The sequence below is a fragment of the Prionailurus bengalensis genome, chromosome D1, assembly GCF_016509475.1.
Source record: "Prionailurus bengalensis isolate Pbe53 chromosome D1, Fcat_Pben_1.1_paternal_pri, whole genome shotgun sequence".
In the NCBI taxonomy this organism is placed as follows: domain Eukaryota; kingdom Metazoa; phylum Chordata; class Mammalia; order Carnivora; family Felidae; genus Prionailurus; species Prionailurus bengalensis.
Window position 1 is genome coordinate 63,882,930 of NC_057346.1, and position 25,910 is coordinate 63,908,839.

The 25,910-nt window shown below is 37.9% G+C and overlaps 3 protein-coding genes across 3 annotated transcripts; 1 reads left to right on the forward strand and 2 right to left on the reverse strand.

Annotated features, from left to right (window-relative positions):
- Positions 1-1,072, forward strand: LOC122482646 (olfactory receptor 2AG1-like). Its single transcript, XM_043578962.1, has one exon. The coding sequence runs from the start codon at positions 140-142 to the stop codon at positions 1,070-1,072; it is 933 nt and encodes a 310-aa protein (XP_043434897.1). The 5' UTR covers positions 1-139.
- A 732-nt stretch (positions 1,073-1,804) lies between these two features.
- On the reverse strand, positions 1,805-9,277 carry LOC122482647 (olfactory receptor 2D3-like). The gene is made up of 2 exons (XM_043578964.1): positions 8,348-9,277; positions 1,805-1,816 (listed from the first exon to the last, which is right to left on the reverse strand). The coding sequence occupies exons 1-2, from the start codon at positions 9,254-9,256 to the stop codon at positions 1,805-1,807; spliced, it is 921 nt and encodes a 306-aa protein (XP_043434899.1). The 5' UTR covers positions 9,257-9,277.
- A 12,170-nt stretch (positions 9,278-21,447) lies between these two features.
- On the reverse strand, positions 21,448-22,582 carry LOC122482648 (olfactory receptor 2D3-like). Its single transcript, XM_043578965.1, has one exon. It carries the CDS (start codon positions 22,580-22,582, stop codon positions 21,659-21,661), a length of 924 nt encoding a protein of 307 aa, XP_043434900.1. The 3' UTR covers positions 21,448-21,658.
- Between the last annotated feature and the right edge of the window lie 3,328 nt (positions 22,583-25,910).

Here is a 25,910-nt window from a genome sequence, read left to right on the forward strand (position 1 = left end):
GTCAGTTTCCAATTATAAATCCTTATTGGATTCATATTGGTCATCATTAGGGTCCTGTGATGTTACAAACTCGGGACCACCTTTGCAAAAATTCACCGAGAATGTGTTTGGTTCTAGGCAACTAAAGAAACAATACAGAATGGAGTACTGGAACTCCACCCTGGGCAGTGGCTTTATATTGATGGGGATTCTGAAAGACAGTGGGTCTCCTGAACTGCTCTGTGTCATAATCACAGTCCTGTACATGTTGGCCCTGACCAGCAATGGCCTGCTGCTCTTGGTCATCACAGTGGATTCCCGGCTCCACGTGCCCATGTACTTCCTGCTCGGGCAGCTCTCACTCATGGACCTCCTCTTCACATCTGTTGTCACTCCCAAGGCGCTCATGGATTTTCTGCGCAGTGAAAACACCATCTCCTTTGCGGGCTGTGCCCTTCAGATGTTTCTGGCATTGATGCTGGGTGGTGCAGAGGACCTGCTACTGGCCTTCATGGCCTATGATAGATATGTGGCCATTTGTCATCCTCTGAACTACATGGTCTTCATGAGGCCAAGGGTCTGCTGGATCATGGTGGCCACAGCATGGATACTGGCATCCTTAAGTGCCATTGTTTATACCATGTATACCATGCAGTATCCCTTCTGCAAAGCCCGGAACATCAGGCACCTGCTCTGTGAGATTCCACCTTTGCTGAAGTTGGCCTGTGCAGATACCTCTAGATATGAACTGTTTGTGTATGTGATGGGTGTGACATTCCTGATGCCCCCTCTCCTTGCAATCATTTCTTCCTATGCACTAATCCTGTTTACTGTGCTTCACGTGCCCTCAAATGAGGGGAGGCAGAAAGCCCTAGTCACCTGCTCTTCCCATCTGACTGTGGTTGGGATGTTCTATGGAGCTGCCACATTCATGTATGTCCTGCCCAGTTCCCTCCACAGCCCCAAGCAAGACAACATCACTTCTGTTTTCTACACGGTTGTCACTCCAGCCCTGAACCCCCTTATCTACAGCTTGAGGAATAAGGAAGTCATGGGGGCTTTGAAGAGAGTGCTGGGAAAATACATGCTGTAGACACATTCCACCATCTAGGGAGAGCTTATGGCTAGCCCTCAAAATTTATTCCTCTTTGAAGTGAGAAGAAATCTGCTAATACTCACGGTGAAAACACTATAACTCAGTGTATCTTTTAATAGAGAAATGAAGAAGTGTGACCTGACTTCTGAAATGATTTTGTGTGTCTGTATTTTTACCATTTTACTTTATTTTATTTTTTCAACTACAGTTGACATAGAATGTTACATTAGTTAGGTGTGCAACATAGTGACCTGACAAGTCTATACTTTATGCTGTGTTCACCACAAATGTAGCTACCATCTGTTACCATACAGCACCATTACAATATCATGGACTGTATTCCCTTTCATCCCCAGTGTACCTTTTATCCTGGTGATGTATTCATTCCCAACTGGAAGCTTGTATCTCCCACTCCTCTTGACCCATTTTCACCATCCTTCCATCTGTTCTGGCAACCACCAGTTTATTCTCTGTATCCATGGTCTATTTCTGTTGTTTCTCTGTTTGTTCTTTTGTTTTGTTTTCATTCCATGTATAAGTGAAATCATATGGGATTTGTTTTTTTCTGCCTGACTTATTTTACTTAGCATAATACCCTCAAGGTTCATCCATGTTATCACAAATGGCAAGATTTCATTCTATTTTTATGGCTGATTAATATTCCACTGTATGTGCATGTGTGTGTGTGTGTGTGTGTGTGTGTGTGTGTGTGTGTGTGTAACATCTTCTTTATCCATTCATCTATCAACAGGCATGTGGGTTGCTTTCATATCTCAGCTATTGTAAATAATGCTACAATAAAATCAGGGATGTTTATATCTTTATGAATTAGTGTTTTCATTTTCCTTGGATAAGTAGCCAGGAGTAGAACTACTGGATCATATGATATTTCTTTTTTTTTTTTTTCAGTTTATGAAATTTATTGTCAAATTGGTTTCCATACAACACCCAGTGCTCATCCCAAAAGGTGCCCTCCTCAATACCCATCACCCACCCTCCCCTCCCTCCCACCCCCATCAACCCTCAGTTCGTTCTCAGTTTTTAAGAGTCTCATGCTTTGGCTCTCTTCCACTCTAACCTCTTTTTTTTTTTCCTTCCCCTCCCCCATGGGTTTCTGTTAAGTTTCTCAGGATCCACATAAGAGTGAAAACATATGGTATCTGTCTTTCTCTGTATGGCTTATTTCACTTAGCATCACACTCTCCAGTTCCGTCCACGTTGCTACAAAGGGCCATATTTCGTTCTTTCTCATTGCCACGTAGTACTCCATTGTGTATATAAACCACAATTTCTTTATCCATTCATCAGTTGATGGACATTTAGGCTCTTTCCATAATTTGGCTATTGTTGAGAGTGCTGCTTCATATGATATTTCTATTTTGATTTTTTGAGGAATCTCCATACGTTTCTACAGTGGCTGCACCAATTTATATTCCCACCAGCATTGCACAAAGGTTTCTTTTCCTTACATCCTTGCCAATACTTACTTTTTGTCTTTTTTATTCTAGCATTTTGATGGATTCAAGGTGATATCTCATTATCAAATGCTCTTTTAAGTCTTTCTTCCATCAAGCAATTTATAAGAAATGATCTGCATTCTATTTAAAATTTGCCTACATTCCCATTTAGCTACCAAGTTGAATGAGACAAGGGACTTTTACCAATTTTGGACATGACCTCTGACTTGAAAGTCCATAGTGAACCAACATATGAACCAAAGAAAAGAAAGTTTCAAGAAAAGAAAGTTTCAAATTTCAAGTTTCAAGGGCCTAAGCAAGGCCCATATCAAGGGAGTAGACCTTGAGATCTGCACAAATTTTAGACACCTGACCTTGTTACAAGAGCATGTAGGCAACTTAATTAATGCCCAAACTGGTAGTAGTTTGTATGGATTTGTATCATGTTCTCACTTCCTTTTTCCAAACAGTCATTACAGAAACTGACCCACCTGGACCCTCCAACAGGTGTTTTTGTTTGACTTTGTTTTTGATGTGGAAATTTTTTATACTGCCTAAAATACAAATATTGCTGAAATGAATAAAATAGAAAGGACATCTCATTAGCAAGGTCCATTGGAAACAATGCTTACTCCTTGGCAGTAAACAGAACAGACAAACAACTGGTTGCAGTGTTGAAATGGAGCTAAATTGCAGAGGGTTCATATGCTTAATATGTGTGGATGTGTGAGTCTGTGGATGTGTATTTGTGCTGAAAAGGAGAGGACAACATATCAATTAATATTCTAGTGGCTTAAATATGCTTTACTACTACCATTTGTTTGTAAGCCTGGAAATACTTAAACAAAATCTGCAGGTTGTTTTGAAGCTTCAAAATAACATGATTCATCCAAGTGGCACTATTTTGGGGAATATTGCTCTTTTTGGAAATTTGCTAATGCTTTCTCTTTAAAAAATAATAAAAAGTTATTAAAAATAACAGCACTTTCATCTGTAAAACTAAGGACTTTTAAAAAATTAATAAAATCAGGGATACTAAAAACAGGCAAAAACCATCTAAAATCTTACCCAGAGATAACCTCCACACTTTTAGATACATTTTCTTTCATTTTGAAGGCAGGCATGCATCCACTGAGTTTATATGTGCACATAAAGTAGAGATTTTTTTCATTTATTAATACATAGTGAATTTTTCCCCTACATTATTTGGCAGCTGTAAAGAGCAGTGACAAAGAGGCTGGGGTCAGTTGTCAGAGTACCGAGGTTCGAATTCAGTATGCCCCCACTAACATAACATTGAGCATGTTTCTTAACCTCTCTGTACCTATCTGCAAATCTCTAAGCTGTATATTGGCAGTAATAGTAAGACCTACTTCATAGTCATTTGAGGATTAAAGAAGTTAGTAAACATAAATGTAAGACATTTAGAATAACACCTGGCATAGAATGAGTATTTAATAAATCTTAACTCTTCTGTGAATAAGTAGCCTTGAAAATATTTTTATGTAATGACATAACATTACATCATATGGATGCTTTGTAATAGAATTGGCTATTTCTTCATTGATATACATCTAGTGTGTGTGTGTAAAAATAGCAATGTTGACCTCTGAATCAACAGTGATTGATTTTTTTCCATCAGAATAAATTCTTGTGAGTGGATTTACTAAAACCAAAGTCAAAATCTATTTAATATTCTTGATATAGAAAGATGAATTAATTTTTTACATATTAAACATTCTGCATTTTTACCAGCAACATATAAGTGTACTTAACTCATTTTCATATTGAGTTGAAGAGTTTTTATTAATTTACTAGGTATAAATTTAAATATATTACTTTAGTTTGCATAATAGATAAATTTATATTTTTCTTTTTGAGTTTTTGGAGTTCTTTACAGATTAGGGACACTGATAAATTGTTATGTTTGTGGTAATAACTTTTTATTTTTCAAACTTGTGTTATTTTTCAAATATCTGCATGGTAAAGATTTGTAGACACAGAAGTACTGAAAATATTTGTGTAGTGAAATCTATCCATCTTTTTCTTTTCTGTTTTCTTTAAGTAATTTTACTGCTAGGATGTAATTTTCTACTCTCTCTTTAGGTAACAATTTATATATGTTATTTTTTCTTCATAATTTTGTAATTTGTATTTAACTTTTAGAATAAGTTTCTAATTTATCTTGATATGGTGAGGTTTTAACTTTTTTCAAAGGTGTCATTTTCTTTTTTTGTAATGTTTATGTATTTTTGAGAGAGAGAGAGAGAGAAAGAGAGAGAGAGGGTAGGGAGGGGCAGAGAGAGAGGGAGACACAGAATCCAAAGCAGGCTGCAGGCTCTGAGCGGTCAGCACGGAGCCTGATGCAGGGCTCGAACTCACAAGCCCTGAGATCATGACCTGAGCTGAAGTCAGACGCTCAACAAACTGAGCCACCCTGGTGCCCCCAAAGTTGCCCTTTTCTTTACAAGAATTCTATTCCATGAATTTATTTTTTAAATCATGTATTATGTCTCATAAACATAGTATTAAGGTACATTTCTTGGCTATCTGTTCAGTTCTAGCTTCTTTCTCTCCTTGCTCTTTCTAAGGATATTTGATTCTGTCATCTACACCTCAAAAACCCATTGGTAATTTGATCATGAATATATTCAACTGGTAAAGTAACTTGTAATTTAGGATTTTTTGCAGTACTCAGCTCTGCCTTCCAGAACATAGTATATACTACTCCACCTTCTGAACTCAATCTTCTTTCCTTTCTGAAAATGACTCTTTCACACCTCAGTCTCAGCTGATTATCTTACCCCATATGTACTTTACTTGGAATAGAATGTGGAGTGTGGGGTAAGAAAGAGAAGAGAAATAAGAAAGGCCAGCCCCTTATCTTTTTCTCTTCAAACCTCCCACCCACGTGTATGTACCTGTATGTTCATATTTGGTTTCCCCCTTTACAACTATCTATTAAAGGCTGACCCCTTCACTAGTATTTCACCTACCAAAGATTTTGTTCCTGCAGAGTCTCTTTAATCTTAAACCATTTTCTTCTTCTCTTCTGGATCATAATCACAGGGATACAAGTATGCTCTGATTATCCCATCATAAAGAACCCCTTCTGATCGCCAAGTAATATTCCATTGTGTATATATATGTATATTTACCACATCTTTCTTATACATTCATATGTGGATGGACATTGGGGCTTTTTCCATAATTTGGCTATTGTCGATAGTGCTGCTATAAACACTGGGGTGCATGTGCCCATTCGAATCAGCATTTTTTTATCCTTTGGATGAGTACCTAGTAGTGAAATTACTGGGTTGTAGGGTAGTTCTATTTTTAATTTGTTTGAGGAGCCTCCACACTGTTTTCCAGAGTGGCTGAACCAGTTTGCATTCCCACTAAAGGTGTAAGAGGGTTCCCCATTCTCTGCATCCTTGCCAACATCTCTTGTTTCCTGAGATGTTAATTTTGGCAACTCTGACAAGTGGGAGGTGGTATCTCATTGGGGTTTTGATTTGTATTTTGCTGATGATGAGTGATGTTGAGCATCTTTTCATGTGCCTGTTAGCCATCTGTATGTCTTCTTTGGGGGCACCTGGGTGGCTCAAGTCAGTTAAGTGTCTCACTCTTGGTTTCATCTTAGGTCATGATCTCACGGCTTTGTGGGTTCGAACCCTACATCAGGCTCTGTGCTGGCAGTGTAGACCCTGCTTGGGATTCTCTCTCTCTCTCCCTCTCTCTCTTCCCTTCCCCCACTTACACTGTCTCTGTCTTTCTCAAAATAAATAAACTTTAAAGAAAAATAAAAACCTTGTATGTCTTCTTTGGAAAAATGTCTATTCATGTCTTCTGACTATTTCTTCACTGACTCATTTGCTTTTTGGGTGTTGACTCTGAGAAGTTCTTTATAGATTTGGGATACTAGCCTTTTGTCAGATATGTCCTTTGCAAATATCTTCTCCCATTTAGTAGGTTGTCTTTTAGTATTGTGGATTGCTTCCTTCGCTGTACAAAAGCTTTTTATTTTGATGAAGTCCCAATAGCTTATTTTTGCTTTTGTTTCCCATCCTCAGGAGACATTTCCAGTAAGAAGTTGCTACAGCGATGTCAAAGAGGTTGCTGCCTGTTTTCTGTTCTAGGATTTTGATGGTTCCCTGTCTCACATTTAGGTCTTTAATTCATTTTGAATTTCTTTTTGTGTATGGTGTAGGACAGTGGTCCAGTTTCATTCTTTTGCATGTTTCTGTCCAGTTTTCCCAACATCATTTGTTGAAGAACCTTTTTTTTCTATTGGATATTCTTTCCTGATTTGTCAAAGATTAATTGACCATATAGTTGTGGGTTAATTTCTGGGTTTTCTATTCTGTTCTATTGATCTATATATCTATTTTTGTGCCAGTTCCATACTGTCTTGATCACTATACCTTTGGGGTATTTGTTTTGTTGTTTTTCTTTTAATGTTTATTTATTTATTTGGTGGGGGGGCGGGCTCAAGGGACAGAAAGGGAAACCTAACATGTGAAGCAGGCTCCATGATGAGATCATGACCTGAGCAAAAATCATATACTCAGCCAACTGAGCCACACTGGTGCCCTGATCACTACACCTTTATAGTATAACTTGAAGTCCAGAATTGTGATGCCTCCAGCCTTCCTTTTCTTTTTTAAGGTTGCTTGGCTCTTACAGGTCTTTTGTGGTTCCATACCAATTTTAGGATTGTTTGTTCTAACTCTGTGAAAAATGCTATTGGTATTTTGATAGGGATGTCATTAAATGTGTAGATTGCTTTGGGTGATATAGGCATTTTAACAATATTTGTTTTTCCAATCCACAAGCATGAAATGTTTTCCCATTTCTTTGTGTCATCTGCAATTTCTTTCATGACTGTTCTATTGTTTTCAGAGTACAGATCTTTTACCTGTTTGGTTAGGTTTATTCCTAGGTATGTTATGGGTTTTGGTGCATTTGTAAATGGGATTGATTCCTTTATTTCTCTTTTTATTCTTCATTATTGGTGTATAGAAATGCAACAGATTTCTGTACATTGATTTTGTATTCTGCAACTTTACTGAATCATGTATCTGTTCTAGCAAATTTTTGGTAGAGTCTTTGGGTTTTTCTGTACAAAGTATCATGTCACCTGTAGATAGTGAAAGTTTGACTTCTTCCTTGCTGATTTGGATGCCTTTTATTTCTTTCTAAAAAATTTTACTTAAATTCCAGGGGCGCCTAAGTGGCTCAGTCGGTTGAGCATCTGACTTTGGCCCAGGTCATGATCTCGTGGTTCATGAATTCAAGCCACGCATCAGGCTCTGTGCTGACAGCTCAGAGCCTGGAGCCTGCTTTGGATTCTGTGTCTCTCTTCCTGCCCCTCCCCCACTCTGTGCACGTGCTCTCTCTCTCTCTGTCTCTCAAAAATAAACACATAAACATTATAAAAAAGATTTTACTTAAATTACAGTTAGTTAACATATAATGGTAATATTAATTTCAAGTGTACAATTTGGTGATTCAAAACTTACAACACCTAGGGCTCATTACAAGTGCACTCCTTAATCCGCATCACTATTTAACCCATCCTCCCACCCAAACCCCCTTCTATATTTCTTTCCTTTGTCTATCAATATGCCTTGCTTTGAATAGGCAATTAACTAAATTTTCTTAGAATAGATATAGGAAAATAGGAGAAGGAAAAGAAGTGGAGGAATGGGATGAAAATGGGAAAAGTTTATAAGAAAATCACTTCTCTCTACATCTTTAAAATTCTCATCATGATTAAAGATCCTCACCTTAAAAGAGACTATTTTGCAGTCACTCTCCTGAGAGCCCCTTTGACATCCTTGTTTCTCAGACTGTAAATGATCGGGTTCAGCATGGGTGTCACTGCTGAGTAGAACACAGAGATCATTTTATCCCTTTCATTCATTACCTTGGAGTTTGGCCTCATATAGGCAAATATTGCTGAGCCATAGAAGAGGACAACAACAATGAGATGGGAGCCACAGGTAGAGAAAGCCTTGAATCTCCCCTCCCCAGACTGCATTTGGATCACAGCGGAGATAATATTCCAGTAGGAGACAAGGATCAGGCAGACAGGAGCTAGGAGGATGACCACGCCCATTGCAAAGATGGCCATTTCTGTGCTATAGGTATTTGTGGAAGCCAGCTTCAGGAGGGCAGGAGGTTCACAAAAAAAGTGGTTAATGATATTGTTCCCTTGGTAGGGCAGACACAGTGTGAATGTGGTATCCACTAGAGATACTAACGCTCCACTGACCCAGGACCCTAAGGCCAGCTGGACACATAACCAATGTGTCATGATAGAAGAGTAGTGCAGGGGCTTACAGACAGCCACATACCGGTCATAGGACATCACCACCAGCAGTGCGCACTCTGTACACCCAACCAGAAGTAAGACAAATATTTGAGTTGAGCATCCAGCAAAGGAAATGGTTTTCCTCTTTGCCAGGAAGTGGACTAGCACCTGGGGCACTGTGGTGGTAGAGAAACAGAGATCAGCAAAGGACAAGTTTCTAAGGAAAAAGTACATGGGTGTGTGGAGTCTGGAGTCTGTGTGGATGAGCACAATGATAAGCAGATTTCCCAGTACAGTCAGCAAGTAGATGATCAGAAAAAGGAAGAAGAGCAGGAGTTGTGTGTGTGGATCCTGTGAAAGGCCCAGGAAGACAAATTCAGTCACGTAGGTTTGGTTTTCTTCTCCCATGAAAATTTATTACTGTTTATAGGTCAGCACCAAGAAAAGAAACACATATTGATCAGTTATTAAAAAAAATGTGTCTGGGTAACTTAGGTATTTTATTAATCAGCATTAGAACTGAGCTATTAATTTCTATCTCTTGGCAGATCCCATATGTCAGAAGACCGAGCTCTCTTTTTGCTCAGTAGTTTTGACAGATGAAAGTCATTTCTGATTTTCTATCCCCTTGAGTCTTTTAGTTGCACCAGAGGGTCAGAAATCATCCTGAATATGCTACATGACCAAACCTTAGCAGGACTACTTATGGTCCTGACAAGACTATAGTGCCGCTCACAGTGCATCCTTCCTTTGATGTAGGTTTGGGAAGCAAACAAATTGATGCTGCTTTAAACCAGTTCGATTGTTATGCTGAAAAGTGTGTGATGACATTTGTGAAGGCTGATTTTTTTTCATTATTTTTGCAAAACAATCCTAAAGAAGCACTCTGAGCAACGAACGGGAAGTTAAAGGAAGATGTAGTAGTCTGTGATCCTGGCCCTTAAATAAATCTTCCCTCATTTGTTTTCAGTGTGAAGAGGGTACCCAGGAACATCGGTAGAAATAACTGCCTCAGTGGTTGTTGCACTCAGTAGTGTCCTTTAAATATGTCTTAATCTGTTCTCCACACATAATCTCTCTTTACATAAGGTCCTTTCGCAATAACAATACTAATTATAACGTGTTGGGCCCTGTCCTGATGCCATCATTGTTTCTTTACACTTATTTTAAATCTTCTGTTCATCTGAGGAGGTTATTATCATCCCCAGTATATAGATGATGAAACAAAGACTCAGAAAAAATTTTAAGCTTTCTCACTCTTTCTGTAATCTGCAATTCTTTTTCTTTCTTACTCAAAAATTCATTGTAAAGAAGGTTAAACTTTCACCCAATTGTTTCTGCCTATTTCCCACATCCACTCCTAAAAGACAGATCCATAGACCTTCGTTTTATGAGTTTAAGAGCTAATCCACTATGGCAGAGCTATCTGTAGGCACAAAAATAACAGACATATATGAACAGATATTTTTAAATAATTTTGGGGGATCTTGCCCAAAGGAAAATGGAAAGAATTAAAGGAACAAGTCTTCAGAAAAGTGATACAAGTTATTTGTAAATTACTTGATTGTATACCTTTAAAAAATCAAAGGGAGGAGCGCCTGGGTGGCCCAGTCGGTTAAGTGTCTGGCTCTTGATTTCAACTCAGGTCATGATCTCATGGTTTGTGTGATGGAACCCTGCGATGGGCTCTGCCCTGACAGCACGGAGCCTGCTTGGGATTCTCTCTTTCCCTCTCTCTCTGCCCCTCCTCTGCTTTTGCAACCCTCTCTCTCTTTCTCTCTCTCAAAATAAACAAATAATCTCTAAAATAAAAAAAAAATTAAAATCAAAAGGTGTAATTTGAGTTTATGATAACCAGTAAGAAATGTGATCTTGTACAAGGTCAGTCTTGTACAACTGAACAGTCTTGTGTTATATACCAAAATAAACAAGTAGATATCTTAGCAAAAAAAAAATTCCTGCACAGTGGCTTAAACTTCGCAAAGTGTACACCTAAGAAGTATTCATGATCTATTTGAAGAAAATCATGAAACATGATATCTGAATATGTGGACATACTAATTTTGTAAACAAAACAGCATAGTCTTATCAAGGTATTCATTTTGCCCAAATTAATTCATAAATGCACTGAAATTCCAACCAAGTTCACAGAAGACTTTTTGTAAGGGAATTTAATAATCTTATTCTACATTTTATCTAGATGACTAATTCTATGATAGAAAATAAAGTGTGGAAAAGAAAAATTAGGGGATATAGGGAACACATTCTACCAGATATAAAATATATAGTAAATTTTACCTCCCTTATTAATATAGTGTATACTGAGCAAGCACAAAACACTTGACTGATAAATATAGAACTGAAACGTATCCTAATATGTATGAAAATTTAATATATGGTAAAGGTGGCATCTTAAATAAGTGTATTTACTTAACAAAGGCCATGGGACAATTACTTATGCTTTTTAGAACATCATGGATACCTGTTTATATATACATATAATGTAAGTATAAGCAATAATTAATTCCGAATGTGTTAATGATCTAATTTTTAAAAACATCTAAGTTTTTTTTTAATGAAAATTGGTAGTCTGTCCATCTCCCTATCTATCATGTGTCTATCCATCCATCTAATCTTTGGGTCATAAAGGCTTTCCTAAACATGCACCAAAAGAGAGAGAGAGAATGAGAGAGAAAGAAAGAAAAAAAAGAAATAATAAAGGAAAATACTAACAAAACTGACAATTTAAACCATAAGAGACTCTTAATGCTAGAGAACAAACTGAGGGTTGATGGAGTGAGGTGGGGGGGGATCGGTTAAATGGATGACAGGTACTAAGGAGGGCCTTTGTGATAAGCACTGGGTGTTGTATGTAAGTGATGAATCACTGAATTCTGCTCCTGAAGCCAATATTGCACTGTCTGTTAACTAACTAGAACTTTAAAAATTTTAGGGGTGACTGGGTGGCTCAGCCAGTTAAGTGTCCGACTTCAGCTCAGGTCATGATCTCACTGTGAGTCCAAGCCCCTCATAAGGCCCTGTGATGACATCTCAGAGCCTGGAGCCTGCTTCAGATTATGTGTCTCCCTCTCTCTTCACCCCCACCCCACCCCCCCCGCCACCGCTGCTCGCACTCTGTCTCTCTTTCTCTCTCTCTCTCTCACAAATAAATACACATAAAAATTTTTTTTAAATAATTTTAAAACTAAAATAAATACATTTTAAAATAAAATATGATGATTTAAAAATATCAGATTTCTATTTAGTAGACCACTATAAACAAAATAAAATAAATAAAAGTATTTTCAAAAACTTAAAATTTTTCTATTATTCCTAATATAGAAAGGCTTCTTAAAATCAATAATAAAATATATAATCCATTAGAAAAATGGATGAAGGTTTTTAATATCCAGTTCGCAGAAGTAAGTAAAAGTGAATAATAAACACGAAACAAAAACATGCACATTAAAACAAGACGAGATACCGTATTTTGCTTAGAGGTAAAATTTAAGAAGGTATAACATACAAGTTTAGTGATATAACAAGATGATTATGATAAGTTATTAAATGTAAGGAAAGCTATTTGACTTTATATGTGATGTATCATTTTTTTTTACACGTTTATTTATTATTGAGAGACAGAGCATGAACAGGGGAGGGGCAGAGAGAGAGGGAAACACAGAATTGGAAGCAGGCTCCAGGCTCTGAGCTGTCAGCACAGAGCCCGATGCGGGGCTCAGGCTCACAAACTGCAGGATTATGACCTGAGCTGAAGTCAGATACTTAACCAACTGAGCCACCCAGGCACTCTGGTGATGTATCATTTTAATCTTTTAAACGGAGTGTGAAGGTGTATGTATATTTGTATGTACATGTGTATTTGCAGTATGTATGTATTTCCATGGGCATTTCTCCTGCTGTGAGAGTCCATTGCTCAGGACTTGTCAGTTGTAAGGAAACAGCACAGTTCACTGATTGGGAATGCAGGTTCTACCACTAAACTGGAGGGTTTGAATGCAGCTTTTGTAGTTGATGGGTGACCAATAGAGAATTACTTAGCTTTTCTGTGTCTAGTTTTTCTCATCTATGAGCTGGTGATACAAATAAAACATATCGTGTTTATGTAAGGAGTAAATAAAATATAAGCCATTTAAAGAATTTCGGACAGTAAACAAGGCTAGCTCATAATATTATGTAATATCCCATTGTACTAAAGGGATCATGGCCTAGGTCCCTAGATCCCTGCATGTTAGGAAAACAGCTGTTAAGGAGAAAGCATAGGAACACATGGCTGCAGTGTTTGAGGAGGATGTTTATTCTCACTGTTTTTACCCTTTGGATTCTTTTTTTTTCCCCCTTAGTTGTGACCAGGTACTTTTATATATTTATATAAATTTGCACAATTTGGAAAAATTCCAAACAAGTTCTATTTTAGGCTTTGGAGGACCTATGGTAGACAGCCATGGGTCATTAAAAAAAAAAAAAAAAAGAAACAGAGGAAGACAAATTAGGTACATCTAAATATATTGAGAATTTCTTTATAGGAAAACCTCTGAATAAAGAAATATTTACAATAATCTTCTCAGGCAGTTTTTGTTTTCCTTGTAACTCTCACTGTGGTCACATAAACACAGTGGTCCCCTTGTTTCCATTTATTTTCTGTGGCTATTACTATGATATATACAAGTTAATAATAATGATGTAACAAATATGGTGACTGATAAACAAATAAATAAAAAAGAAGAGGACAACAGATTACATCTGCCGTGACAGGATATAGGTTGAAACAACAAAGTTCCAGCTAACTGGAATATTAATATATTAATATTATATATAAAACATTATATATTATTATATATTAATATTAATTGATATTAATATTAATATATTTTATTAGCATGAAAATACCTTTGCATTCTTTTGCTCTTTGTTCATCCTTTGGGACTGGAACTGTGTTGCTCCAAATTTCAATGTTGAGGCCAAATGTGATAGGAGAGCCTTCTAAAGTATATGGAATGAAAGGCAAAGATAAACATTGGTTTAATTTAATGATGTTAACAACAAGGTAAATATAGTTAATGCATATATGCTGAACTATACATAAAAGTGGCTGAGTGGTAAATTCAGTGGCTGAATGGTTATAATAAAAGTGGCTGAGTGGTTATTTTTTTTACCACAATTTCAAAAAGTGATTTTTCCTTGGGAAAAAAAGAGAGAAAAGCAGCACAATCTCCCTTGATCATACTATGCCTTGTATTCCTTATTATCTCACTTTTGCTTATATTTTTGTTACTGAATTATCAAATACATGCTAAACACTACTACTTCTACTTTTTATCACCATTGACTCTTCAAATCTTTTCAGTATCATTTTTATTGCCATGACTGCAATGAAACCAAGGACACTCTTTTATCCATGCAATGACCTTTTCTCCCAACGCATATCCTTGTCAATTATGGCATTTTGCATAATTTAACTATAAATATTTCTTAAAACCTCTCCTTTCTTTTAATGTAAGACTATCTCACTGCTTTTCTTCTTGTGTTCTAGTATATCTTAATCATGTACTCTAAACCCCGTTCTCAAGTGGTTAACTTCTGATTTCTTCTTCTGGTTGTCTACATCCCATGTGGGAGAACAAATCACACACACGCGCGCGTGCACACACACACACTACAAATGATACTACTATTAAAATTGTGAATCCTCATCTCAACTTCATACCATTCTTCTAATTCTTTTAGAATTCTGAGTAGTCTGTCTTCTGCCAACAGACACCTTTTCCCTTCCCTAACCTTTTGTCCTAGGCTTCAGCAAAAAAAAAAAAAAAAAAAAAAAAAAAGAAAGAAAGAAAGAAAGGAAGAAAGAAAAGAACAGAATACAAAAGAAAATGAAATAATCTATAGTTCCCCTAAACTGAAGATTCCTTCACAGGACCATTCTGATCCCTCTGATTTTAACTACCCATTAATTGTCTGAAGTAAGCTTTAGCGTAATGACTTTCTTACAGTTCTTTACTCAGTGTACAATGTAGACTTGACCATTATATTCACAATGTCCAGAAAAATATTTGTATGTACTTTCTTTCATGAAGCTGTTACATTGGCTTTTAAGTATGTGATTATATATTTGTCTCCCTGGACTGAGTTTTTCTTCAAGATAGTAAAACTGATGTCACTTAATCTTTATTATCTGAATATCAGTATCACCTGAGACATGATAGGGGTTTAAAATGAATGGACAAATAGACTCATGCTGACACTCCACACCAACACATTAGCACAGCAACACATTCACTCTCTCAAGAGAAATGTAAATGAGAAGAGTGGTCTTATGTTGACTGTTGAAATGTTGAACTCTGACCTGGGATTGGGAAGATCTTGGTTTAGAAGATCCCAGGATTGATCACTAGGTTAAAGAGAATGAATAAACTGGCTGTCACCCACATCCAAATGAAGAAGGGTGAGTTCAGTGTGACAGGGGACAAGACTGTCACATAGGATTTGTGTATATCTGCACATACAAATTAGCATACTCACACAGTCGTATGTGGCCATCCGGGGATGTCTGAGGACAAGAAGATGCTGCCTGTGTCCCCTAGGACAGGTGGTTCAGGTTCTGTCCTGGCCCTGCCTACTCTCACTGTCCAAACCCAGTGGCTAAACAGAACAAGGAGGAAAGCCCTGAGAAGGGAACATTGAGACAGCAAGGGGCGGAGGAGAATCTGGCAGATTAGCTTTTGGTGCCAAATAAGAGGCAATGGGTGTTCACAGCCCCTGCAGTCACTCTAATATCCCTGGTCAGTATCTTAGTCCTCTCCAGAGGAGTTGCAGAACAGGATTTGGGAGGCTATCACTCAGAAGCAGTAAAAAAAGAGTACGTATTTTCTGTAGAAGCCAGATGAAAAAGAGAGGGGAGTGAAAGGCAGAGCCCACCCTGAGGAACAGAATCAAGATTTCAGACTCTCTAAAAGGATTAAATCTCCCTAATCACCTTACCCACTCTCCCATGGAGGACTGGCATGAGCCAAACAGGACACTGGGGTCAGTGATGAAGAAACAAGTTAATGAATGAAGGGAGTTATGGTTTTGGCAGTCTGCTAATAATGCATATCCTAACAGGCAATTCCCACTGCCATTTACCGAATATTCTGAAGGTTAGGACATCATCTGGGCTACGAGTCCTATTCTACCCCAAGGCAAGAAGCACCATTTTATAAAATTCCCCAAATTCACCAAAGAACCAGACTGGAGGATTTTCATGGCAGGAAGTCTTTAAGTCTGAGGTCCTAAGAGCTATTGTAAACAGGGCATTCCCTTGAGCAATTCGTGCTATTAACTTTTTAAAACCTTTCTACAATAAGAGATTCCCCTTGGGCATTTTTCATTGTAATCACAAACTGAAATACTTGAACCTTATCTGATAATCATATACTACTGTATTGTTTCTCAAACCAATCTAAGGACAACTGGTGTCTCTGAATTTTGTCAGCATTTTAAAAATAGAGGTTTCAATAATGATGCTAACATAAGAGACAGCTTACAGAAGTGTATTCTGCATGATCTGGATGATACCCACTAAACTAACTACTGCCAGGGGTTTTCAGAACTCGTGGCTGCCATTGTACCCCAAATGCTTGAAGTCTTATGCTAATGGGGTGGGGGGGAACACAACCCTAAACAGCTTTGGGTGCAGTTTAGGATGTGTGACTGTTTAAATGAAGGCTTTATTGTAACTATTCAAGTACAGAAGAGTGGTGTGAGAACAAAGTCAGCATATAACAAAGGGCCATATAAACAAGTCCAAAAGACAATTCTTGATTTCCTCACCAAACTCCTCCCTTCTGGAGTCTTCCTCAACGTCCACAACATTGCTCAGGTCAAAGACTTAGGCGTATTTCATTACTCTTTTTTTCATCTTGTACATCTAATCTGACCACATTTCTTATCTCCTCTGGCTCTCCATTGCTACAACCCTAGTTAAGACCAGCATCTCTACCATGGGCTACTGGAATAGAACTCACTCTTACTGATTGCTTTTCTTGTTTCCATGCTTGTCCACTTATAATCCACGCTCCATACAACACTCAGAGTGACCTTTTAATAGTGTAACATGACCATAGGGGGAGGGAAAGAAAAATAAGATACAAACAGAGAGGGAGGCAAACCATAAGAGACTCTAAAAATACAGAGAACAGACTGAAAGTTGCTGGAGGAGAGGTGGGTGGAGGGATGGGCTAAATGGGTGTTATATAGGGGAGATATATATATATATATCTCCATATATATATCCCCACTTGGAACCTCATAAAGTGACCTTTGGAATAAAGATCTTTGCCAATGTAATTAAGGGAAATTTCAAGACGAAATCCTCCTGGATTGGGGTAAACCCTAAGCCAAGTGACAGATATCCTTTTAAGAAAAGGGGTAGACACAGAGACAGAGGAAAGAAGGCCCTATGAGGACAGAGGTAGAGATTGGAGTTATGCTGCCACAAACTAAGGGACACCTCAGCACCAAAAACAGAGGCTTCTGAGGGAGCAGAGTCTACACATACCTTGATTTCAGACTTCTGGCCTCAAGAACTATGAATTTCTGTTGTTTTAAACTACTAACATTGTGATAATTTGTTTTGGCAGCCCTGGGAAACTAATAAAACAGCCCTACCAATCTGGTCCTTGCCTGTTTCTGTGAACTCATTCCTTGCCACTCTCCCTGGCACTTATCAGCCTCCTATCACTCTCTCTGACTTTCCTCTCCTCTGATTTCAAAAAAAACTTATTCGCATCCAAACTGTTCAGACTCTATTCTCTCTGCCTGGACCCTCTTCCCCCAAATAATGTCTTGGTTCTTTCTTCTGAACATGCTGGTCACAGCACAAATGTTAATTTCTCTAATATGTAAGGTGTACTTTAACTGAAATGTCATCTTCCCAGAAAGATCTTTCCTGAGCACCTGCTCAAAATTGCAACCAACCCTTCCTTGCTTTTATTTCCTCATAATAACTTATTACCATCAGACATATGTGTTTTACTTGTTTATTTTATCATCTTCTGCTAAAATGTAAGTTCTATGAGTATAGGAATTTTGAACTTCATTTATTCCTGTATGTTCAGCACATAGAAGAGTTCTCAATAAATATTAAGTCAATAAATGATTAGATGTTCATTGAATAAATGAACTCAAACTGTGCTATTGAAATCAATGCTCATTAGGTTGATTTAATACAAAAGGAACAGTCATAAACCTGTGACATAAATGAAAGAAACTTAATTTCTTTTAAAAACTGAAAAACTATTTGCTCTAAAAGACGAAGGTAGTACCCAGAATATGGTGACTTCAGTATATATATATATATATATATATATATACATATATATGTATATACACATATATATGTATATGGTGTTTTAGTTTCTCACATGTTATTAGCTGCCTAGCTGCCCCTGCATAGTCATTGGTAGTCTGCTATTCAGTCAGAGGCTGATGTTTTCATTTTAAAATATATATCAGTATCTGTGTTTTCTTACCTTCTTGCCTCCACCAGTTCCCTAATGAGGTCAGATGTATAGTTTTTATGTAACTCAGTGATCCATGGGCACTTTTTCTATGATCATTCTAATTCTGTGATATAACTTCTTTTTTACTTAATGGCCAGTAAAGAGGAAGTGGTGAAGTGAGCTTCTGAATGACCATGAGGCAGCATTATATGTAGAAGTGGATGCTATTCAATTTCAGTTCTGGGTAGTTAATGTAATGCCCCTGATTTTGAATCCGAGAGACCACCAAGGAGCGATACCGATGCTACTGCACGATTTGCAAGCTTGAGCTTGGGCCCAAGTATACCCGACACAGCGGAGCAGGGACTAGGACCCCTAGGTTAAGAGGCATAGCAGTTTTATAGGGGCCAGTGGCTAATGAGATTGTAACACACACAGAAAGTTGCATAGTCATGTCAGTCCACACGCAGGTGGCCAATTGAATTACAATTTACCCTATAGTAACTGTTTGAACTAGCCTATCACTCTGGTCAGAATTGGCGCACAAGTTTGGCGGGCAAAAGACGGGGTTTACATTCTCTGGCGGTTAGGGGTTCTGCATTCCTACATGAGCCGGTTTCCAGTAAGGGTGTGCTCAGCGGCTTGACTAGGGTGGGGGAGTGTCTTAAGCAATAAGTAGGTCATTTGGAGGTTATACATGAGATGGTGGGTGTAGCACAAAATGGAGTTAGTCTTGCTCTGCTTGTCCAGGGGTAGGGGATTTTTGTTAAATTCCTTGGGTCCCACAGTTAACTGAAGAAAATGAAAACATTAATTTGAAAAGATACATGCACCCCTATGATCATTGCAGTATTATTTACAGTAGCCAAGGTATGGAAGCAACCTAAGTGTCCATCAATAGATGAATGGATAAAGAAGAGGTGATATGTGTATCATGGAGTTAGAGGATATTATGCTAAGTAAAATAACTTAGAGACAGACAAATACCATATGATTTCACATATATGTGGAATTTAAGAAACAAACAAAAAAGAAACAAAACAAGTAAACAAAATAAGACATAAACAGACTCATAAATACAGAGAACAAACTGGTGATTGCCAGATGGGAGGGAGGCAAGGGGATGGGTGAAATATATCAAAGGGATTAAGAGATACATTTGATTATAAAATAAATAAATCATGAGATGTAAAGTACAGCATAGGGAATATAGTCAACACTATTGTAATAACTTTGTCAGGTGACAGATGATATCTCCATTTACTGTGGTGAGCATTATGTAATATATATAAATATTAAATCACTATGCTGTGCACCTGAAATTAATATAATATTGTATGTTATCTATATTTTAATTTTAAAAAAGGAAAATGCTATCATTTATAACATAGCTTCTCTAAGAGTCTATAGTGCAAGACCAGTTTTGGTTTCCTTGTATAAGATCATGCTAGTTACACATAATTTGAAAATGTACCTCACACATGCATAGTGAATCTATTATTGCACACATCTGTTCTCCCCTGCAGAATCATTCTGCACACAGGTCATTCAATTCAGCAAGGACATCATGGCACAGAATGAATAGCATTGGATTCTCAGGATAGGCCATGGACATTGAAGCTGGAGCAGCCAGACCTCAATGTGGCAAGCTTGATTTTCATTAGGGACTTATTTTCTCTGGCTCATGCCACACTTCACTCATAATTGCTTTGGTCATAGTCACGAAGCAAGAGCAGAACTCCAAGTTGAAATTTCTCCTGGTAAAAGATAAAATTTCCCATATTCTTCCCACTGTGTGAAAGGAGGATTTGTCTATGGTGGGCAGCACTCTGTATGACAAGAATCCCTAGAAACAGCTGCATGGAGGATAAGGTGGGACAAGTCAGGGGATATCTGTAAGTCTGGCAAATGAAGTACAAAGTAATGGAATATGTTTGTGTCATGGGACTTCTGCCTGGAGAAATAGACAATCATGGAGGAGAAATAGGCAGAACTATGAACAGGCAGAATGTAGTCTCCAGCTATATTGTCATGACTCACAGGCCCTGCAATCAGGGATGAGAATTGGTAGTGTTTCTACACGCCAATGGCGTGTTGGGTCAATTCCACTTAATACCTGAAGTTAAACCTTCAGCTGAGGGTAGATGTTCTTCCAAAGGAGGGGGCAGTGTGCATGGTGAACATCAGTGAGTGACTACAAGTATCACCAGTGGTGCTTCTGCTATAAAGAGGTTACAGCGGTTGTTTAAAAAAAAAAAAAAGCTTAAGGACCATTTAATCCCACAGAACAATCTATATCTTCTGGAATTGCTTCTCATATATCAGCCTTTCTTTACTACTTCCCCAAATGAGAACTTAATGGGTACTGGCATCATCAAGCCTGCAGAAATGGGGAGAGCATGTTTGAAGAGGCAACAGCTGTGGTATATTGGTGTCATATGGGGTATATTGTGATATATTGGTGTGGTATATTGATGCAGGAAGGTTGCCTTTTAATTCTAATTCCCTCAACCCAGCAATTGTCCTTGGAGGGAAAGAGTGTGTGATATATGGAAGGTGTTTGCTGAATATGAGATCCCACAAATTATTGTCTAGGCCAGTAGCTCCCCCATGTGTAGTTGAATTGATGATAGCAGTATTTTGGGACCATACAGCAAAACAAAAACAAAATTTCCATATAAGAACTTTAAGGTTAAAAAAATCATTCATATTTTCTGACAAGAAATTGTAGAGTCTAGCATAATGACATCAGGTAGTATTCCAAGGTTTGTGGATGGCTGTAGAAGATGTTAGCATGGGATGAAGCTGACAAGTACCAAAAGGTACTATGTCTGGGTGAAAATGTATTAGTGAACCAGTAAGGCAGTGTAAATGAAGATCCTCATATGTGTGTGTGTGTGTGTGTGTGTGTATGTATACACATATATATGTATATAAATGTATATAAACGTATGTATAAATTGTATAAAATATATATATCATGTATATATAAAATGTATATAAATGCATATATATAAATGTATACAAATGTATATAATATATAAATGTAATTTATATTATAATATATAATATAATAGCAAAAAGCTGTAATGAGGCAAGCAAGCTATAACCACAGAGAATAAGCTTGAGCAAGATGCAGTTGACAAACTTGAAAACATCCTAGATATACAAGAATACTTGTATGACCCTTTGTTCTGGATCAGCTTAGAAACAGTTCACAGAGAAAGCTGTTAAAAATGTTGAACCACTTTGGAGTGTCTTCATTCTCATAGATGTGTATCAATATAAAGATCATTGCCTCTGAGAGGCTCTATCTTCCAAATGCTTTCCTAAATGCCTCCTTTACCTCCTTGTTTCTCAGGCTGTAAATGAATGGGTTCATCATGGATGTTATGACTGAGTAGAACACAGAAATCACCTTATCCCCTTCATTTATCTTCTTGGAATTTGGACGCATGTAGGTAAATATAGTTGAGCCGTAGAAGAAGACCACAACAATGAGATGAGAACCACAGGTAGAAAAGGCCTTAAGTCTCCCCTCACCTGACTGTATCCGAATCACAGTGGAGATAATATTCCAGTAGGAGAAAAGGATGAGGGAGACAGGACCAAGGAGAATTACTATGCCCATTGCCAAGATGGCCATCTCAGCTTTGTAGGTTTCTTCTGAAGCCAACTTCAAGAGTGCAGGAGGCTCACAAAAATAATGATTAATTATATTCTGTCCATGGTATGAGAGACATAAAGTAAATATTGCGTCTACTAAAGACACAATGGCTCCACTGGCCCAGGACCCTATGATCAGCTGTACACACACCCTCTGGGTCATGAGGATGGAGTAGTGAAGGGGCTTACAGACAGCCACATAGCGGTCATAGGACATCACTGCTAGGAGGGAACTTTCTGTACAGCCAGCTACTAGGAAAAAAATCATCTGAATTGAACACCCAGCAAAGGAAATGGTCTTTCTCATTACCAGCAAGTGGAATAGCATCTGGGGGATGACTGTTGTAGAGAAACAGAGATCAGTAAATGACAGGTTTTTAAGGAAGAAGTACATTGGTGTATGAAGTCGAGAGTCAATATGAATTAGCACTATGATGAGAAAATTCCCACACAGAGTCAGCAGGTAGATGATGAGAAACACTACAAACAGCAGGATTTGGGTCTGCCAATCTGAAGAAAGGCCTAGCAAGATGAATTCAGTCAGATAGGTTTGGTTTTCTGTGCCCATTGGTGTTTATTTCTGTCTACACATCAGCATAAATAAAGGAATCAAAAGTTGACTATGGTGGAAAACCAAATCCTGAAAGTGAAGATCTCATTGTAAGAACAAATATGTTTTATTGAAAAAATATCTTGGAAGCATTTAAGACACTTGATTTTCCAAAATTTCCATCCTTAATTCTTACGGAAGCTATTTGAAAAAAGATGCTCACATATTATATGGATTTGAAAAAATATGAAGAGTTCTGCCTTTAGTAGAAAGCCCAGGTTTTTCTTTTATCTAGTTTACTTTTCAATCAGCAGATTTTGACTTTCATTTCATCAAGGAGAGGAACCAATAATTATCTTTTCCTTTGTGTTTCTAAGGGATCATTTATCATCCTTCCAAGAAGGAAGGGAATTTTAAGAAACCATTTAGATCATGTTATAATCCACACATTTAGTCCTTTTCTAAATTCTTCACTGGATCAGAGAATCAAGCCTTGATGGCAGTGTTGAAGATTAAGGCATGATAGGCCCTCATTGCTACAGAGCCAAGATGTTGGAGACAAGGCCAGACTTAAGTAGCACCACACCCTATGGAATCAGGAACAGCCCTTTGTGGAGACCAAGTGCCACCACAATAGCTGTCTGCACAGTTTCAGTATCTTTTCTAGTGTGACAGTATTTGAGCTCATTCATGCTGCAGTTTGTTTCAGAGTACGCAATCAATGAGTTAGGTACATCAGTAGGAAATCAGGTACTGGTCCAATGCTTTGTAGCCAGGCAGGAAATACTATTCAATCTATACATTATTGTACATCAGAAACAAGCAAGGAATAACATGGCTGGATATAAGCTAATAGAGATGGAAATTATAAAGAGTTAGGGAAGTTAGCTGGGGGCATGGGTAAATGGCTGGCACTCAGGGTTGGAGACATCTATCCCTGAGAAGGGTGGAAGTAATAGTCTTAGAATTGGCCTTTAGAATGAAGATGTCAGAACAGAAAGTCAGCCCACCTGGCAGGGCCATCTTGAGATAGACAGATATCAGAGCCTACAGACTAGAAAGGTTTGTCTTCACATGTAAGACCCTACCTCTAGCTGGCAGTATAGGAAAACTATGGCCAGAGCAATTGTGCCTTGACCACTGGCTCATGAGGTGCCAAGTAGGACTTAATTTCAGGAACATGACTTGACAGTGAGGTTTCTATGCATGAATTTCCATTCAGATGGAAATGAAATGGGTCCAGTCTGAGCCTACAATAGAGTCCATTGGTCTTTAAGGGACCAGGAAGGCAGAGTCAGGGAATGATTTGAGGAATTGGCAAAATTAAATGAGAAATATCTTTTCTTTAGATAAGTTGAAATACACAGGAAGAGCACTGATAAAGTCTCTAACCTAGTAGCCAAACTCGTTTTCCAACAATTCTTGATAACTGCAGTTTTTCACTGCTTCATCATGGTAAATTTACATGCAATGAACTATGAATATTTCACGTGTACAATCTGGTGAGTTTTGATATATGTATACAATAATGTGCTTTGAAAAGGTTACTATTAACTTATATATGATTGTTTGTTTACAATTCTGTCTTCTGACTGGGCTATAAGTTTCTTCAGGGTAGAAATCCTATCTCAATCCATATGTCTGCATCACCTGGCATATAGTAAATTTTCAAGAACTATTCACAGACTGAATGGGTGAATAAATAACTGAATGCATCCAGGACTGAACAAACTCTTCCTCAACACATAGTCTCTGTCACACACACACATCCACTCAATAACTCCTAAGTGCTAATCATCCTATGTAAAGCATAGTATGAGATTCAGAAGGCACAGCTGATATTGATCCAGCTATGTGGTCCACCTTGGAATGGGGATATTCTGTGACCAATCAGAAGGATAAACACAAAGGATGATCACCTGGACTACTGGTGAGAGTACATAAGTGGTAGTTCTTCCAGGGGAATAGATCCTTAATATGCAATCCTATTCTCTTTCTCATTCTTAGCCTCTGAGAAGATATATGCAATGTGGTAGCAACCTGAGTACTAGGGTACTGGGGCAGGGAGTGCCCACACACCCAACATTAGCACTCACTTAGCTCTGGCTCCTTCTCACCTCTTAAACAATGGACAGCACATTCCGACAAGCTCTGTTGTGCATCCTCGGCAGTGCCCTGTGAGTCCAGTATCACCCAAAGAGTGTCAGAAAACTGAAAGAGGAAAAGACATCTATAATAACAAGGATAAAAGGTCAGAATACAGGAAGATTCTGGGAATCGAAAAGTGGTAAGCTAGTTTGAGAGACAGCGGATCTTTTGGTTCTTTGCACCTCTCAGCACACAAGCTAATCCCTTAAAAAAGTCCAGTAGCAAAATTTGTAAGACTAAGGATTCTAGAGAAGAGAGAAAAAGAAAAATCTGCTCTCACAAATAGACTGTGGGTTCTAAAAATAAGAATATGACCCTTTTCCCAGGATAGACACAAGATTTCTGGTTCTGGGGGGACTTTATTCCTGCAGTATTTTCTTTCTTCTTACCTGGAGACATGGGATGAGTTTGTTCTGGAGAAGGGGAGCTACATGGGAGGGTACCTCACATAGGAATACAAAAGAACGAAATCCAAAAATCCAAGTTACAGATCCAGATTTGGGTATTGGATCCTAGTGATTTCTCAGCCCTCTCTCTTAACAGCTGGATATGATGAAGTGGACTTTTCAGTGGCTTCCATTCCAACCTCTGGCTGTATTCTCAGATGAGTTAAACACTTACTTTCGAGCACCGACCCTGGAATGAATCTTATTATGAAAGGATTCTTGAAATATGAGGCCCTGAGAAGTGACGCACATGGGACAGTCCCTAGGGTTCTCCTCAGCACAGCTCACTCTATTATCTCTACACACAATGAAATACCATGGGACTTTTTATTTTTTATTTTTTGGCAACCATATTGAATACTGTGAATCTCCTTTATTTCCAATCTTTCTGTAAGAGAAAAAAATTCATATGTTCTGGGCCTCAGGATAACTTAACAATCTATCTCTACCATTCTTGTTTTCTTCTTGGGAGCGGAACCTAGAGTGTAAAGTACATGCAGGCCCATCTGTGCATTCTTTACTTCAAATCCTCAGAAAGTGGAAATCTACACACTCTCTCAGTATTTTTCTATTAAAATGAGTTTAAAATTATTGCTCATTTGAGATACAGTGACCACTGTTACATAATATTAGCTGGTCCTAAAAAACAATAGTTTAAGAAAATCTCTGTAAAAACCAAGTGTTTGAGCCAATATGCCAAATGCAAGGACAGATCCTTATTTTTCTGAGGGATTCCAGGTTGAAATTACTCG

Coding starts and splice junctions, on each gene's coding strand:
- LOC122482647 (XM_043578964.1), bottom strand. CDS start 9,256: ATGGGAGAAGAAAACCAAACCTACGTGACTGAATTTGTCTTCCTGGGC.
- LOC122482646 (XM_043578962.1), top strand. CDS start 140: ATGGAGTACTGGAACTCCACCCTGGGCAGTGGCTTTATATTGATGGGG.
- LOC122482648 (XM_043578965.1), bottom strand. CDS start 22,582: ATGGGCACAGAAAACCAAACCTATCTGACTGAATTCATCTTGCTAGGC.